At 40.1% G+C, this 14316-nt stretch overlaps 1 protein-coding gene across 1 annotated transcript in view; it reads right to left on the bottom strand.

Annotated features, from left to right (window-relative positions):
* xpo6 (exportin 6) overlaps positions 1-14316 on the bottom strand; it is a 31851-nt gene that overhangs the window by 15143 nt on the left and 2392 nt on the right. Inside the window, exons 2-11 of the mRNA XM_067422546.1 lie at positions 11313-11403; positions 6998-7110; positions 5908-6105; positions 5661-5820; positions 5463-5540; positions 3308-3788; positions 3092-3218; positions 889-998; positions 677-785; positions 489-581 (exon numbers count right to left, since the gene is read on the bottom strand). Of these exons, the coding sequence (XP_067278647.1) occupies positions 489-581; positions 677-785; positions 889-998; positions 3092-3218; positions 3308-3788; positions 5463-5540; positions 5661-5820; positions 5908-6105; positions 6998-7110; positions 11313-11403 (1560 nt within the window). The remainder of the gene's footprint in view (positions 1-488; positions 582-676; positions 786-888; positions 999-3091; positions 3219-3307; positions 3789-5462; positions 5541-5660; positions 5821-5907; positions 6106-6997; positions 7111-11312; positions 11404-14316) is intronic.

A 14316-nucleotide genomic window follows, 5' to 3' on the forward strand; every position in this document is an offset into this window, starting at 1 on the left:
TGTCACGTAGCATCACATTTACCTCAGAAGTCATTCAGTGTCCATAACTGTTAGTTCACTACAGAATATACTAAATACATGCACTATTTTAGCCAATATATCCATTATATTGTGTTTTACTGAAGTCTTAATAAATGCATGTCTAAATAAATCTGAAATTATGAAAATGACAGCCACTGTGTAAGCTTTAAATTATTATAGTTCAACAAATTGGAGTTTAGATTTAGAAGTTAATGCAAAAACTGCCTTATGTGAAGTTTGCATATACAATGTGTTATTTAAGTGTTGATTATTATATTTAGCAACTGAATTTAGGCTAATAGTTTATAAACTGGGATTTTGTAATTCATTTGATTACAACTCTAATACTATGTGGATTACAGCAAATTCTGATTTAAAATTGCTTCCATATTCAACACTTTTTGTTGCCAATGGAGAGTTCATTGTTTTCAGTAGAGAGAAATCATCACCCACTCATATACACCTACCACAACAGAAAAGGTCTGGGACGGTAGCAGCTCCATCACCCTGGCAACCACTTCCAAACTCTGACGCAGGTATCGTTGCCATTCCGTCTGTTGCTATAGAGACCAGAGGGGAAAGATTTCCAAAAATTCAGCAAAAACATTATGCTTTAGCAACTATAACCATGCGTGTAAGTTTGATTGATTCTCACATCATCGTCAAGGGTCTCATCGTCGAGTTCTTCTAGTTGACTCTGGTTTAACCTAAACTGGATCCTGTTAAGAACTTCACGCAGCAGCAGAACTAGAGCATCTTTATACCTGGTCAAACAGACACGGATTACACCAATGTTCAAAGCTTGAGCAGCCTATATAAAACAAACACAATTCACACAAACTTTCATTTGAGTCCACAGACATGTACCTGTTAATGACACTATCTCTGTCAGCCAATCGGCTTCTGATCTTGGTGGTCAGGTAGTCCAGGAATATACTCCAGATGTCAAGACAGGCCAGGTAACCCTCGTGACTCGGCTACAACAAAATAAACAGACGTTTAAATGAAGAGAAAAAGGCACAAAAACGTAAAGTTTAAGAACTTTAGGGCTCAATCAGTGGTAATGAATTGCATTTTTTATTTTGTTTCCTGAAGTACATCAAAACCGGTCATAACTTTCAAATAAAAGGCTATTTTCCTTCTCTGATTGTAGCCGTCTTAAGTCACCATGAAATTAAAATGGACAATTCTAACAATTCAAATATTGCAGTAATTATTATTTATCAATGCATATTAGGGGTGTAACAGTATGTGTATTTGTCCCGAACAGTCACAGTTCTGTGGATATGTCAAACAACGAATAGTCAGTAAATCACAGGTGATCCATGCTCCAATTCAGAAGGGAAATTCCTTCATTCTTAAGAGGAGCGAAGAAGACATGCAAACGAGGGGGCCTAGGACCACTCATGACCCATGAGAAAACTTTTGGGGGCAGTCATGGCCTAATGGTTACAGAGTCAAACTGGTAACCCGAAGGTTGTGGGTTTGATTCTCAATACCGCAGATGACTGAGGTGCCCTTGAGCAAGATACCCAACACCCAATCGCCGCACTGAATGGCTGCCCACTGCTCCAGATGTGTGGCTACGGTTTGCATTGTGTGTGTGTGTGTGTGTGTGTGTGTGTGTGTGTGTGTGTGTGTGTGTGTGTGTGTGTGTGTGTGTGTGTGAGAGAGTGAGAGAGAGTGTGTGCTACTTACTAACTAACTTTGCCACTTTCACATCAAGATAAATGAAAAGAAACCTAGCATTAGGGATTTGGTGCTCTTTCCTGTTTTACTGAACATGTATCAAACATCTTTAAATAAATAACAAAAAACGTCCCCTCTCTATTGAAGCTAATCTTCTCTTCTCTGATGATGTGTTAACTTGTATGAGGGCAGTTATACGTGATCTACCAAACCAGAACCATTCAATCATTCCCCATGGAAAAAATCATGTCTCGGGCCCTACATTGGTTCTTGCCCGTTTTACTCAGATGTGTTACCATAGGGGAGAAACTACTTTAAGACTTGAATGTAAACGCCCACTGCCATGACTGGTTAATAGATGTAGATTTGAAATAAGCCTTAAATGTGGAACTCCTTTTTTATCTGCTGAGATTAACATGTCACGATTAGTTAGAGTACTTCAGCTCCTGCCGTATAAAAGGTTGAAGCGCTGAGCATTGTAGCCAATCACGGTCATGTTTCTACACTCTCACAGATTTTTTCAAAGTAATAACCAACACAGAGCAAAGATGATGGAAATAAGAGAATCATTGAGCAGTGTGGACAGTCTCTGATTATAACAAAAGTTTTGGCAAAAATGCAGAACTTGGTCACTCATGTTGAACTGAAGTGATTAACAGCTCCAGCAATTATAAAGGGAGAGTTATTAGAGTTGACTGTTTAGTCACAGGCTTGATTTACTGATGCATAAACAGCAATAAAGATTTTTGAGAATTCATGTATAGTCTGACTTTACATGAATCATACCAGAAATCACTGATCACAGATCAGGGATTAGAATTATCATCTAGTTACATGTTGTTACAATACTGTCAGGTCAATATCATACAATAAAAGTCTGTTTGCAAAGCCTGCGTCGAAATTCAACAGAGAATAACGAGTGAAATGTACCGAACAAACTAATAATGCTTACCAAGACATTCAGAGAGAGGAAAATAAATAAGCACTTTCCTAGCATTAGGATCCTTTGGAAGGTAATGTTATTTTTAGTGAACAAGGAAGTTGAGATCTGAAACTTAAAGGATGTTTTTGTAGTAGAATGAACTTTTTATATGTCAAAGGATCAAGGGAAAATGTGAATTTATGACCCCTTTAATAGTCATGATAACGCTTTAATACTGAACATGACATTACGGATGAAGCCGTTGGGAAAAGTAAAAGCATCTTCTAGTCTAGTCAACAGAAATTCAAATTTAACCAAGAAAATAATATTAAAAATGTGGTTAATCAAAAAGGAAACAAGGAAAGTTTTCGGTAAATCAAAGGACAGGAAAATGAAATATCATTAGACATGGTATGTTAGAGTTGGCGCTTTCAGGAACATTAAATGAAGGAGTTTTACCTGGTTAAAGGTGTATTTGAAGAGCAAAGCTAGAAATTCCACTAGAGGAAACTGGGCGTTAGATTCAATCCTCCGCAGATGAACACTAACAAAAAGCCTGAGGAAATCTGTGAACTTTTCCACATAGCTGAGAGAGACAGACAGACAGACGGAGAGGGTTAAAAAGCAGCAGCATCAATGAGTTAAATGTTTGAAGCAAATGCATCTCTCTCTTACCTTTCATCTAATTCTTGCAATCTGCTTTTGATAGTGTGTGTGTTGGTGTGGGATTGTGTATTTGTGAGTTTTTGAAGTAGGTAGAATGTCTGTTGAAACATGCGTAGGAGAAACTCCTCAAAGTCCACAGGGACGCAGTTCTTGCACATTAACTCGTTAATACAGTTCATGGCCATGACGCCCAGCCTGGCACGATCGGACTGTCCCACCATCTGACCAGTCCTGCCGTGTCCACCACCGCCATTGGCTGGGAGATTTCCAGGGGCAGAGTCTCCGTTCGAAGCGGGCAGAGGTTTCGTTTTTATTGGCTGCTGGCATCCAAAGCGAGCAAAATGAAAAATAGAAGCGAGGAGGGATGGAGTGATAGAAGTGGAGAGAGGAATCCAGCTAAAGAGATGAGCCAAACATTCCAGCGCTAGTAGACACAGAGCGGCACTTTCAGCTTCCAGGATCATCTGTGTGCTGTTGCCCCCTAAAACGCCTACAGAAAATGACACAAAAAAAACAATTAATACAACAATCATTTACTGGCAAGTTTTAACTAGTGACAGACTGTTTTGTGGTTATCAGTATTGGTTGATGACCCACATGGCCATTGGTTTTGTTAAATGACCCACATTTTGTTAATCCCTTTTGGAAAAGTGCTTTCTCCAGTATTGTAGATGATTCAACTTTGAGCAATGCCGCCTTAACATGCTATCTGAATTATCATAAATATGAGATTTCTAGTCACAAATTAGGCATGAAGGCCCTCTCAAGTCACATATACACACTATATTGCCAAAAGTTTAGGGGCGCCTGCCTTTACATGCACATGAACTTTAATGACATCCCATTCTTAATCCATAGGGTTTAAAATGGAGTTGGCCCACCCTTTGCAGATATTACAGCTTCAGCTCTTCTGGGAAGGCTTTCCACAAGGTTTAGGAGTGTGTTTATGGGAAGTTTTGACCATTCTTCTAGAAGCGCATTTGTGAGGCAAGGCACTGATGTTGGGAGAAGGTCTGGATGACAGTGTCCACTCTAATTCACCCCAAAGGTGTTCTATCGGATTAAGGACAGTCAAGTTCCTCCACATCAAACTCACTCATCCATGTCTTTATGGACCTTGCTTTGTGCACTTGTGCACAGTCATGTTGGAACAGGAAGGGGCCATCCCCAAACTGTTCCCACAAAGTTGGGAGCATGAAATTGTCTTAGTTCCATTAAAAATAACTCTTTATGCTTCACCATACTAAGAGGCCAAGTCCAACTTCTGAAAAACAACACAAACACCATAATCCTCCCTCCACCAAACTTTACAATTGGCACAATGCACTCAGGTAAATACCGTTCTTCCTGGCAACAGCCAAACCCAGACTCGTCCATCGGATTGCCAGACAGAGAAGCGTGATTGATCACTCCAGAGAATACGTCTCCAATGCTCTAGAGTCCAGTGGCGGTGTGCTTCACACCACCGTATCCGACCCTTTGCATTGTACTTGGTGATGTAAGGCTTGGATGCAGCTGCTCAGCCATGGAAACCCTTCCATGAAGCTCTCTGCGCACTGTTCTTGAGCTCATCTGAAAGCCACATGAAGTTTGGAGGTCTTGGCAACTTGAGAAAGTTGGCAACTTCTGCGCACTAACGTCACTGTGATTTTACGTGGCCTTATGTTCTGTTTCCGTTCATCCCAATTGCTTCCATTTTGTTATAATACCACTAACAGTTGGCCAAGGAATGTGTAGTGAGGGAATTTCACAAATGGACTTATTGCACAGGTGGCAACCTATCACGGTACCATGCTTGAATACACTGAGCTCTTGAGAGCGACCCATATTTTCACAAAGGTTTTTGTAGAAGCGTGTACATGCCTAGGTGCTTGAGCTTATACACCTGCAGCCATGGACGTGATTGGATTGTCCCAATACTTTTATACTTTTGAATATAGTGTATATAGTATATATTTAACATACATAAAGTACATCTATAAAATGTTTTCTTAATTCCCATTATCGATTTATATAGATTTTTTTTCAATAGTTTCTAATAGTTAAACATTAATTCAAGTTATTGATCACTGAATAAGCGTTACTGTTTAAGCACTAATTGCACCCACTGATGTAGAACAATTTTTTTTAAGTGGCCCAATGACGGGCCAAAGCAGAAGCTTACCTGACTCTCTTGACGTAGGGGAAGGAGGGGGAGTGGTGACTGTAACACTGTGTTTGTCCCACACTGTCTCCAGAATGCCTGCAAGTAAAAGAGAGTCAAGAGTTAAAAATGAAACTGCAGGCCCGATTGAATGATACAGTTTCTAGTTTAACGAATACTTACAACCACATAAACATTCAATTAATAAGAGTGTCTCACCAGTCAGAAGGTTCAATACGGTGGGTATCTGATCCAGCAGGAGTTTCTTCAGCTCCTCTTTACGAGCAACACTCAAGTCTTCTCTGGGACAGACCAGCTCTTCTGAGGTCATCTTAAGCAGAACCAAACCCAGCGGCGCTAGAGACGGCGACTGAACTAACTACAACAAAAAAACACAAAGATGGAGCCAGTTCAGTTGAATATCATTTAATAGTAACAGCAGTAAATAATAAATAACAACAGCTACCTGTAACGTGTTGCTAAAGAAGTCATGGTAGAACATGGGCCAGTCCTGGCGTCCAATGTCAACGATGACTTTGCAGAGTTTGTTTCTAATGAAGAAAGGCAACAGTGCATGCTGGGATAGCAGAAGCTTGGGCAAGCAGCTACGAAGTTCTGCTTTGTCCTCACTGGCAACACCAACCCACATCTTGTTCACAAGGTTCTGCAGAGAAGGACAGACAAACTGTATTGTCACATCTCATATCTTAAACACAGCGGACAATACCCGTAGTTGCATATATTATTTTAGGATGAATTGCACAAATAAATCAAGGTCATATTTCAATGAAATTGAAAGAAAATGGGGTGTTTATTTGCATGGCAATATTATCATCAATCCAATTCCTCTTAAAGTTAAATAAATCCTCGAAGGAAACTTTTTTTTTTTAATTAAAAACAGAATAAAAATATATAAAGTTCAAATAAATGCTACTATGTGGTACACTTGGGGAGTCGAGAGCGTAATTCCATAAAAGCGCAGATGGAAGTAAACAGTTCTGTGCATGATCTACTGATGACGTGCAAATTAAAGATCACAGACGCAGACGGATCATTTCCATAATAACCAACCTCAAGCTAACCATTAGCATCTGATTTAAGATGTGTTTTTTTGGGAGGTAAATAATTGCACAGACACAAAAAAATTGACGAGCGAAAATCTTAGTAAATCACCTCGCATGATTAATTAAAATATTCTCATAAGTAATATTCTAAATAAGTCCCATAAATGCAGCAAACAAACTCAAATTTACTCCAAACCTTTGAATATTAGTGTTTAACCTGATCATGGACTTTCATAAAGTTAACCTACATAAGATAAAGTGAAAGTGACATGTGAGGGTAACCCATACTCAGAATGTATCTAAGTTAGGACACACACATTAGGAGCAGTGAGTAGGTATCTTGGTCAAAGAGCACCTCAGTCATTTCCTGGCGGTATTGAGAATCAAACCCGCAACCTTCGAGTTACTAGTCTGACTCTCTAAACTAAGCCACGACTGCCCCATAAAAAATATGATGGAAAAAAAAGAAAAGAAATGAAGGGTTAATTTTACCTCAAACACAGTAAGGCTGTACATCATGACATATTCATTTCTGCTGTTAGAGAGGAAGTAGAGGCAGTGCCTCCATGAGCCAGGCTGCCCCGCAAAGCTGTTCAGCAGCTCTTCTGCAATAAACAACACCACAAAACAGTCAATACAAAAAAAGCATTCTTACTTAAATGAAACAAAGCAAGCCATGGAAGTCGCTAAAATGATTTACTTTGGTTTGTTGCCATTAACATCAAACAAACACTCAACAGAAACTTCCTTCAATTATGAGCACATAAGCATTGATATCAAAAGCAATGAAAAGGGCTTATACAAGACATTTTCACACAGACACATAAGGAACCTCTTCCGTAAAGCATGCATGAAGGCTGGTCCCACAATTGAAGCTCTTCACTTCAAAGTTAAAAAAAAGCTCCTTGTAAGCAGAGTTTTGCATATTTGCATGAAAAATAAAACATTGCTTTGTTGCACACCTACATAGATGAGCATTTCAAAAACCAGAAGAGTTCAAACTACAGCATGTTAGTTAGTCGTAAAAGCTACTTAACAATAACTTTATTACTCTCAATGCGTGTTGTGTTCCCTTGGAAGTGAACCCTTAACACTGACATTACCAGCACTATGTTCACTCCATCAAATATGCCAGTCTCATTATGACAACATTTTTAAAAAAAAACACTTCATGTGACAATTGGGAACTGTGAAACAGCATCTGTTCCGGTAGTTTTTTAACATATGGTTTTGTCTGAAAACATGGTGTGAAAGAGCTTAAAAGATTGTACAGATGTAGGCTAAGTATACTTGACTTCCTAAACCAACATTAACATAAATCAAGCCATTCCAAAGGGACGTCGTCATATTTGGGTGGATTGTTCATAAGAGAAAATCAATAATACATTCACTAAAAAGTAAACCAATATAACATGAGCTATCATGTGTTGAGCTTTTAAGATACCATCTGGACTTTGCAACTGAACATTTCCGGTGCAATGCGTGACTTATTCTGGGTCTCGTTTACAGGCCGTCTATTTGGCTTGACCAGTTTCACAAAGGGTTATTTTCTACAAAAAAAAATCACTGCTGAGAAATGTACATTGCCCATACAATGAACTACATGTCCTGAGTTTCAAAGCGTGTTTTGCCACAGGATTTGGATTAAATATCTGGCCAAATGCACCCAAACAAAGACAAATACCAAGCATTTTACGTAATTCGTTATTAGACTGTTTAAATGTCATGAATGTGGTCTCCACCAACAAAACATAACAGTTATTAGACACATTCCTCACCTTATAGGGGTCGCATGATTATTTATTTTTATTTTACAAGCTTTGCTGCATCAAAAGGGTTAGTTTATAGAGCATTTTCCATTTTATTTAGCAGACACTTTTATCCAAAGCAACTTACAATAAAGGAGCATAAGCAATGTCACAGAACCAACAAAAGCCCCCTTTTACAGCCTTCTGTAAGCCTTAGAGGCTGTTTTTGTACTGCAGTACATTTAAGGTAGCCTGACAAGCCAGACCCACATCAAGATGTTTGGTCTGGAAACTCACCATTGACAGGACTCAATCTGAGGGGCGGGATAAACGGTTGTCTTTCAAACTCCCTCTTCACACGATAGGATAGCGCTGCACCAATGAAGGTGAAACAGAGCTTGTTGATAGATTAAACATTCGCCGTATCCGGTCGGCTAAACTCCAAACACATCTTCCCTTTTTAAGAATGACTTCAGTCACGGTCAGAGCTGATTCGAAAGACCGCCGTTCGCCAGTTTCTGTGTTTACTAGAAGCTTCGCAAACGCAACTCAGCCGTCATCATTATGGCCCCGCCCACAGACTCTATACACGATGTGATTGGGCCGTCCAGATTTTGAGGAACACAGCTCAGAAGGGTATTGAGAGTTCCTAGACGACACTTGCGGGCAGATTAAATTTGCTGCCGCTAGGGTACGTCTAGATTTCTAGGCTACATTTAAGGGGGACTTGTTATGGCATTTTGCAAAGCCTTGGGGTCTAAAATAGAATTGGTATCCAAGTTTGAATTTAAACACACACAAAAAATTAATTGGGCCAATCATAAAGCTTTGCTGCTTTTAATTGTTTTTCTATGTAAACATGTGCTAGACCGACAACTGACCATTGCACCGCGTCTTGCGCTCGACATCCTGCCTTCTTTTCCATTCATCACCACTGTGGCTCTGCATGTATTATTGCGTGCTAATATATATATGTATATATATGAGTGATAATCTCCATCTCCTTTTTAAGAGAAAAATGGCGTTCTGTGTGATCATCCTCTTAGGCCCAGGGGGGTATTCCAGAAAGCAGGTTATGTGACATACTGGGTATGTTTTAGAGTAAGTTGGCGGATAACCTCAACTTTCAAGGCATGTTAGTAACCATGGCAACTCACTCTCTGAACATAACCAAAGCAGGTAACATTCCAGGGTTATTTTGATTAAGAGGTATTCAGATGTCTGTTACATAATTAATAAACTAAATTTGTTTCAGTTACATAATATACAATACTAAATTAGTCGTTATTTTGTTGTTTTTACGCACAAAAACTATTCTTGTGGCTTCATAAAATGATTGTAGAGGCACTGTAGTGAGATGGGCTTTGTAATGACGTCTTTAGTGCCTTTATGGGTCTTAAGAGAGGAAATGACATTGGTGTCAATGAAGGCCTTTCTGAGCCATCGGCTTTCAACACAAATATCTTCATTTGTGTTCTGAAGATGAATGGAGGTCTTACGGTTGTCGAAAAACATTAGGGTAAGTAATTAATGACAGAATTTTTATTTTTGGGTGAACTAACCCTTTAAACAAAAGAAGAGGAGGAAGGAGAATGTCACGCTCTTTCTTAGCATCCGTTTCCATGGTGAATCATCGATCCCTCGCTTTGTTAAGAATGTCTTGGGTGTTAACCAGGAACATACTCTGAGTTGGCTGAACTTACTCACGGACATGTTTCTGGTACCAGCATACCTCAAGCAAGCAAGTTTTGGGTTAATCAACCGAGAGTTCAAGGAATTTGTGACAGTAAGTTAACCTTGCTTTCTGGAATACAACCCTGTTTGAACAGTATCTTGCCAGAAAAAAGACAGGACAGAACTCAAGTAATTTACCGGGCTGCTGTGTGAAAGGGGCTATTGTTGCAGTACCTCTCTTTTATATTACAATAACATTTTGTTTTTTGCACTTGTCATGAATATATTTTACTTATTGTGCCCTTTATAAAAAAAATGTTTCCCTATATTTGACATTGTTGCAGCTTCTCTCTTCTCAGTCTGTCAGTAACATTCTGTTTAGTTCCAGTCTTTATGAAGCCCCTCCTTCTGAAAAGCACAACATGCTCTGATTGGTCGGATGGATTAGTGCGTTGTGATTGGTCAAGCGCTTCGTGCATGGTTTGGAAAAGATAACACACTACTTAACTCAACCAGATCATGCATCTTTATTTTGTATATGCCTTGTGCAGTTATTTAAATGAGGTATTTAAATTGTGACGTGTTTGTCCCCAGAAGAAAACTCAAGACTACACCGGCTTCAGGGAGTTCAGAAACAGTGCACTCATATAGAGAATAACTTTCTCTGGAGTGACGTTGTGCTTTATAGCTTTGCAGACCTTTTTCTTGCTCAAACACAAAATTACATTAATAAAAAGCTATTTAAACGTAACGTTTTACGTAAAAATGCCTAGCATCAAACTAGCAACTTTTTGGAAAAACCTCAGTGAATTTCCAAATGTCGCCAGTACTGTCGCACAAGCACGAGGTCTTGCTTTCCCCCTGCTATTACAACCCTTTGCCATTGAACGCAGCAGGGTGGCGTCACAGATATGCTAACGGACACATGACGTAATCTAGCAGCACTTAACTTTTTGGGTAGGCTTTAGCTACTTTTCTTTGAAAATAGTTGGCAACACTGGTAAAGGCTTTTATTCAATAAATGGTGCTGAAATAAAAACAGTATGAAATTGTCAAGTATCCTGTTCGAAATAAAAATGTAGCTGCTGGTTTCGAACACTGGGCTTCTTCATATGGATCTGCAGAGCAGTAGGTGCTACACAAAGACAGAAACTTGTTCACTTGTCGTCACTTGTCACACTTGACAATATGCAGAACACCGAATGTGCATCACTGAAGTGAATGTAGGCGATCATAATAACATTTCGGTATACTTCCACTTCAGAAGAGAAACATCTATTGATATGAACAAGTGACAGCCTATTCGGATCATAACAGCACAAAGAATGACTCTGAAAATCAGGAAATGATAAGGGTGTGAAGGCCAGTGTCAGGCATATGCTCACCAATCTCTCTCTTGCGGTCATTGGTGGTGCAGCTGTGAAAAAACTCAGTCATAAGACTCTCCAGGGCCCGTAAGGAGGATTCCTCTGACGCCTGCAAGAGAGATAGAGATATAGAGAGTAGGGATGCGCGATATACCGGTACTGGAAAAATACCGGTATATATTTTATTTAAAACGGTACGATATCATGATTTGGCACATTTCGGTATATGCTGCTTTTCCGAAGTTCACCGCTAGATGGCAGTGCGCTACCCCAACTGACCCGAAACAACCGGCAAATGTGACAACAACATAGACGGGCAAAATGGATAAAGCAGTTGAATCTCACTCAAGATGCCCAAAACGAATGAATAAAGAGAGGAGTAGAAGTGACATTTGTAATGACTTTGCAAACTGATGAAGAACCATCAAACCTAGCCAAGAAGCATCTGTCACTATCCTGACTTTAGGACTTCTTAAGAGATCGACAGGTCAGTGGATCATTCAAACCATCTCATTTAGACATTTTAGTTTTTTTAACACTGATCAACGCACACACACAGCCTAACATAAGATCAAATATCACAATCTCCAGCGTTCGTTTCAACCAATGACATTTAGATCTCATTATATTTGCACGCATACTATTGCACTGTTTACATTCGCGTTAGACACCGCCGACTGTGTTTATGTGAATACTCACTAAAGACGGACATTTGTACATCATTCTGTGCATTTGACTGTTTAAGGAAACTTAATGTGTAATGTGCGAGCGTGACTAAGTGACAGGCGTGTGTGTATGTGTGTGTGTGTGTCGTATGAGCTCATATCTCCTGTAACTGTTATTACGAAATGCTATAAAATCTCTTGCGTGTTCAAATGATTTCCGTTATCCGTCCCGAGACGAGCGTGAAATGTTGAATCGGATTATGCAGATTGCTTTAGTGTAGTGCGATGTCTTTTGAAACCAGAAGCAATTTGCTAATTTTGAGAGATTTTTGCTGAAATTATTTCTCACAAGAAAGTTTTCAAATGACTGATTTGATGTGATAAGCTTCGCTGATTAATTTACTAATAAACATTTGTGGTAATTTCCCACTTTATAAACTCAAAACTTGCATAATTGTTCTCATTCGCGTGCAATATACCCGCGCTAATATCAGACCTTGTGGTATCGATTTAATATCGGTACTTCGGTATTAGATTGTGGTACCGTACCGAAGCCAAAATTGTGGTATCGAGCCATCCCTAATAGAGAGAGAGATGAGATGATCTGAACTTTTAATGCAACCATGCAATGTATCACAACTCTAATTGCATCTAATTGAACTGTGAACGCAGAATACAAGGGCACTGTCTGATCATTCCCTATCCCCTATATAGTGCACGGTCTGATCGTTCCCTATCCACTATATAGTGCACTGTCTGATCATTCCCTATCCTCTATATAGTGCACGGTCTGATCGTTCCCTATCCACTATATAGTGCACTGTCTGATCATTCCCTATCCCCTATATAGTGCACTGTCTGATCGTTCCCTATCCACTATATAGTGCACTGTCTGATCATTCCCTATCCCCTATATAGTGCACTGTCTGATCATTCCCTATCCCCTATATAGTGCACTGTCTGATCATTCCCTATCCCCTATATAGTGCACGGTCTGATCGTTCCCTATCCCCTATATAGTGCACGGTCTGATCGTTCCCTATCCACAATATAGTGCACTGTCTGATCATTCCATATCCCCTATATAGTGCACTGTCTGATCATTCCCTATCCCCTATATAGTGCACTGTCTGATCGTTCCCTATCCCCTATATAGTGCACTGTCTGATCGTTCCCTATCCCCTATATAGTGCACTGTCTGATCATTCCCTATCCCCTATATAGTCCACTGTCTGATCATTCCCTATCCCCTATATAGTGCACTTTCTGATCATTCCCTATCCCCTATATAGTGCACTGTCTGATCATTCCCTATCCCCTATATAGTGCACTGTCTGATCATTCCCTATCCCCTATATAGTGCACTGTCTGATCATTCCCTATCCCCTATATAGTGAACTGTCTGATCATTCCCTATCCCCTATATAGTGAACTGTCTGATCATTCCCTATCCCCTATATAGTGCACTGTCTGATCATTCCCTATCCCCTATATAGTGCACTGTCTGATCATTCCCTATCCCCTATATAGTGCACTGTCTGATCATTCCCTATCCCCTATATAGTGCACTGTCTGATCATTCCCTATCCCCTATATAGTGCACTGTCTGATCGTTCCCTATCCCCTATATAGTGCACCGTCTGATCGTTTCCTATGCCCTATATAGTGCACCGTCTGATCATTTCCTATGCCCTATATAGTGCACCGTCTGATTGTTTCCTATCCCCTATATAGTGCAATGGCTGATCGTTCCCTATCACATATATAGTGCACTGTCTGATCGTTCCCTATCACATATATAGTGCACTGTCTGATCGTTTGCTATCCCCTATATAGCGCACTGTCTGATCGTTCCCTATCCCCTATATAGTGCACTGTCTGATCGTTTGCTATCCCCTATATAGCGCACTGTCTGATCGTTCCCTATCCCCTATATAGTGCACTGTCTGATCGTTCCCTATATAGTGCACCGTCTAATCGTTTCCTATCCCCTATATAGTGCAATGTCTGATCGTTCCCCATGCCCTATATAGTGCACCGTCTGATCGTTCCCAATCCCCTATATAGTGCACCGTCTGATCGTTCCCTATCCCCTATATAGTGCACCGTCTGATCGTTCCCTATCCCCTATATAGTGCACCGTCTGATCGTTCCCTATCCCCTATATAGTGCACCGTCTGATCGTTCCCTATCCCCTATATAGTGCACCGTCTGATCGTTCCCTATCCCTCTACATAGTGCACCGTCTGATCGTTCCCTATCCCCTATATAGTGCAATGTCTGATCGTTCCCCATGCCCTATATAGTGCACCGCCTGATCGTTCCCTATCACATATATAGTGCACGGTCTGATCGTT

This window comes from Pseudorasbora parva, chromosome 2 (genome assembly GCF_024679245.1).
Source record: "Pseudorasbora parva isolate DD20220531a chromosome 2, ASM2467924v1, whole genome shotgun sequence".
NCBI lineage: Eukaryota > Metazoa > Chordata > Actinopteri > Cypriniformes > Gobionidae > Pseudorasbora > Pseudorasbora parva.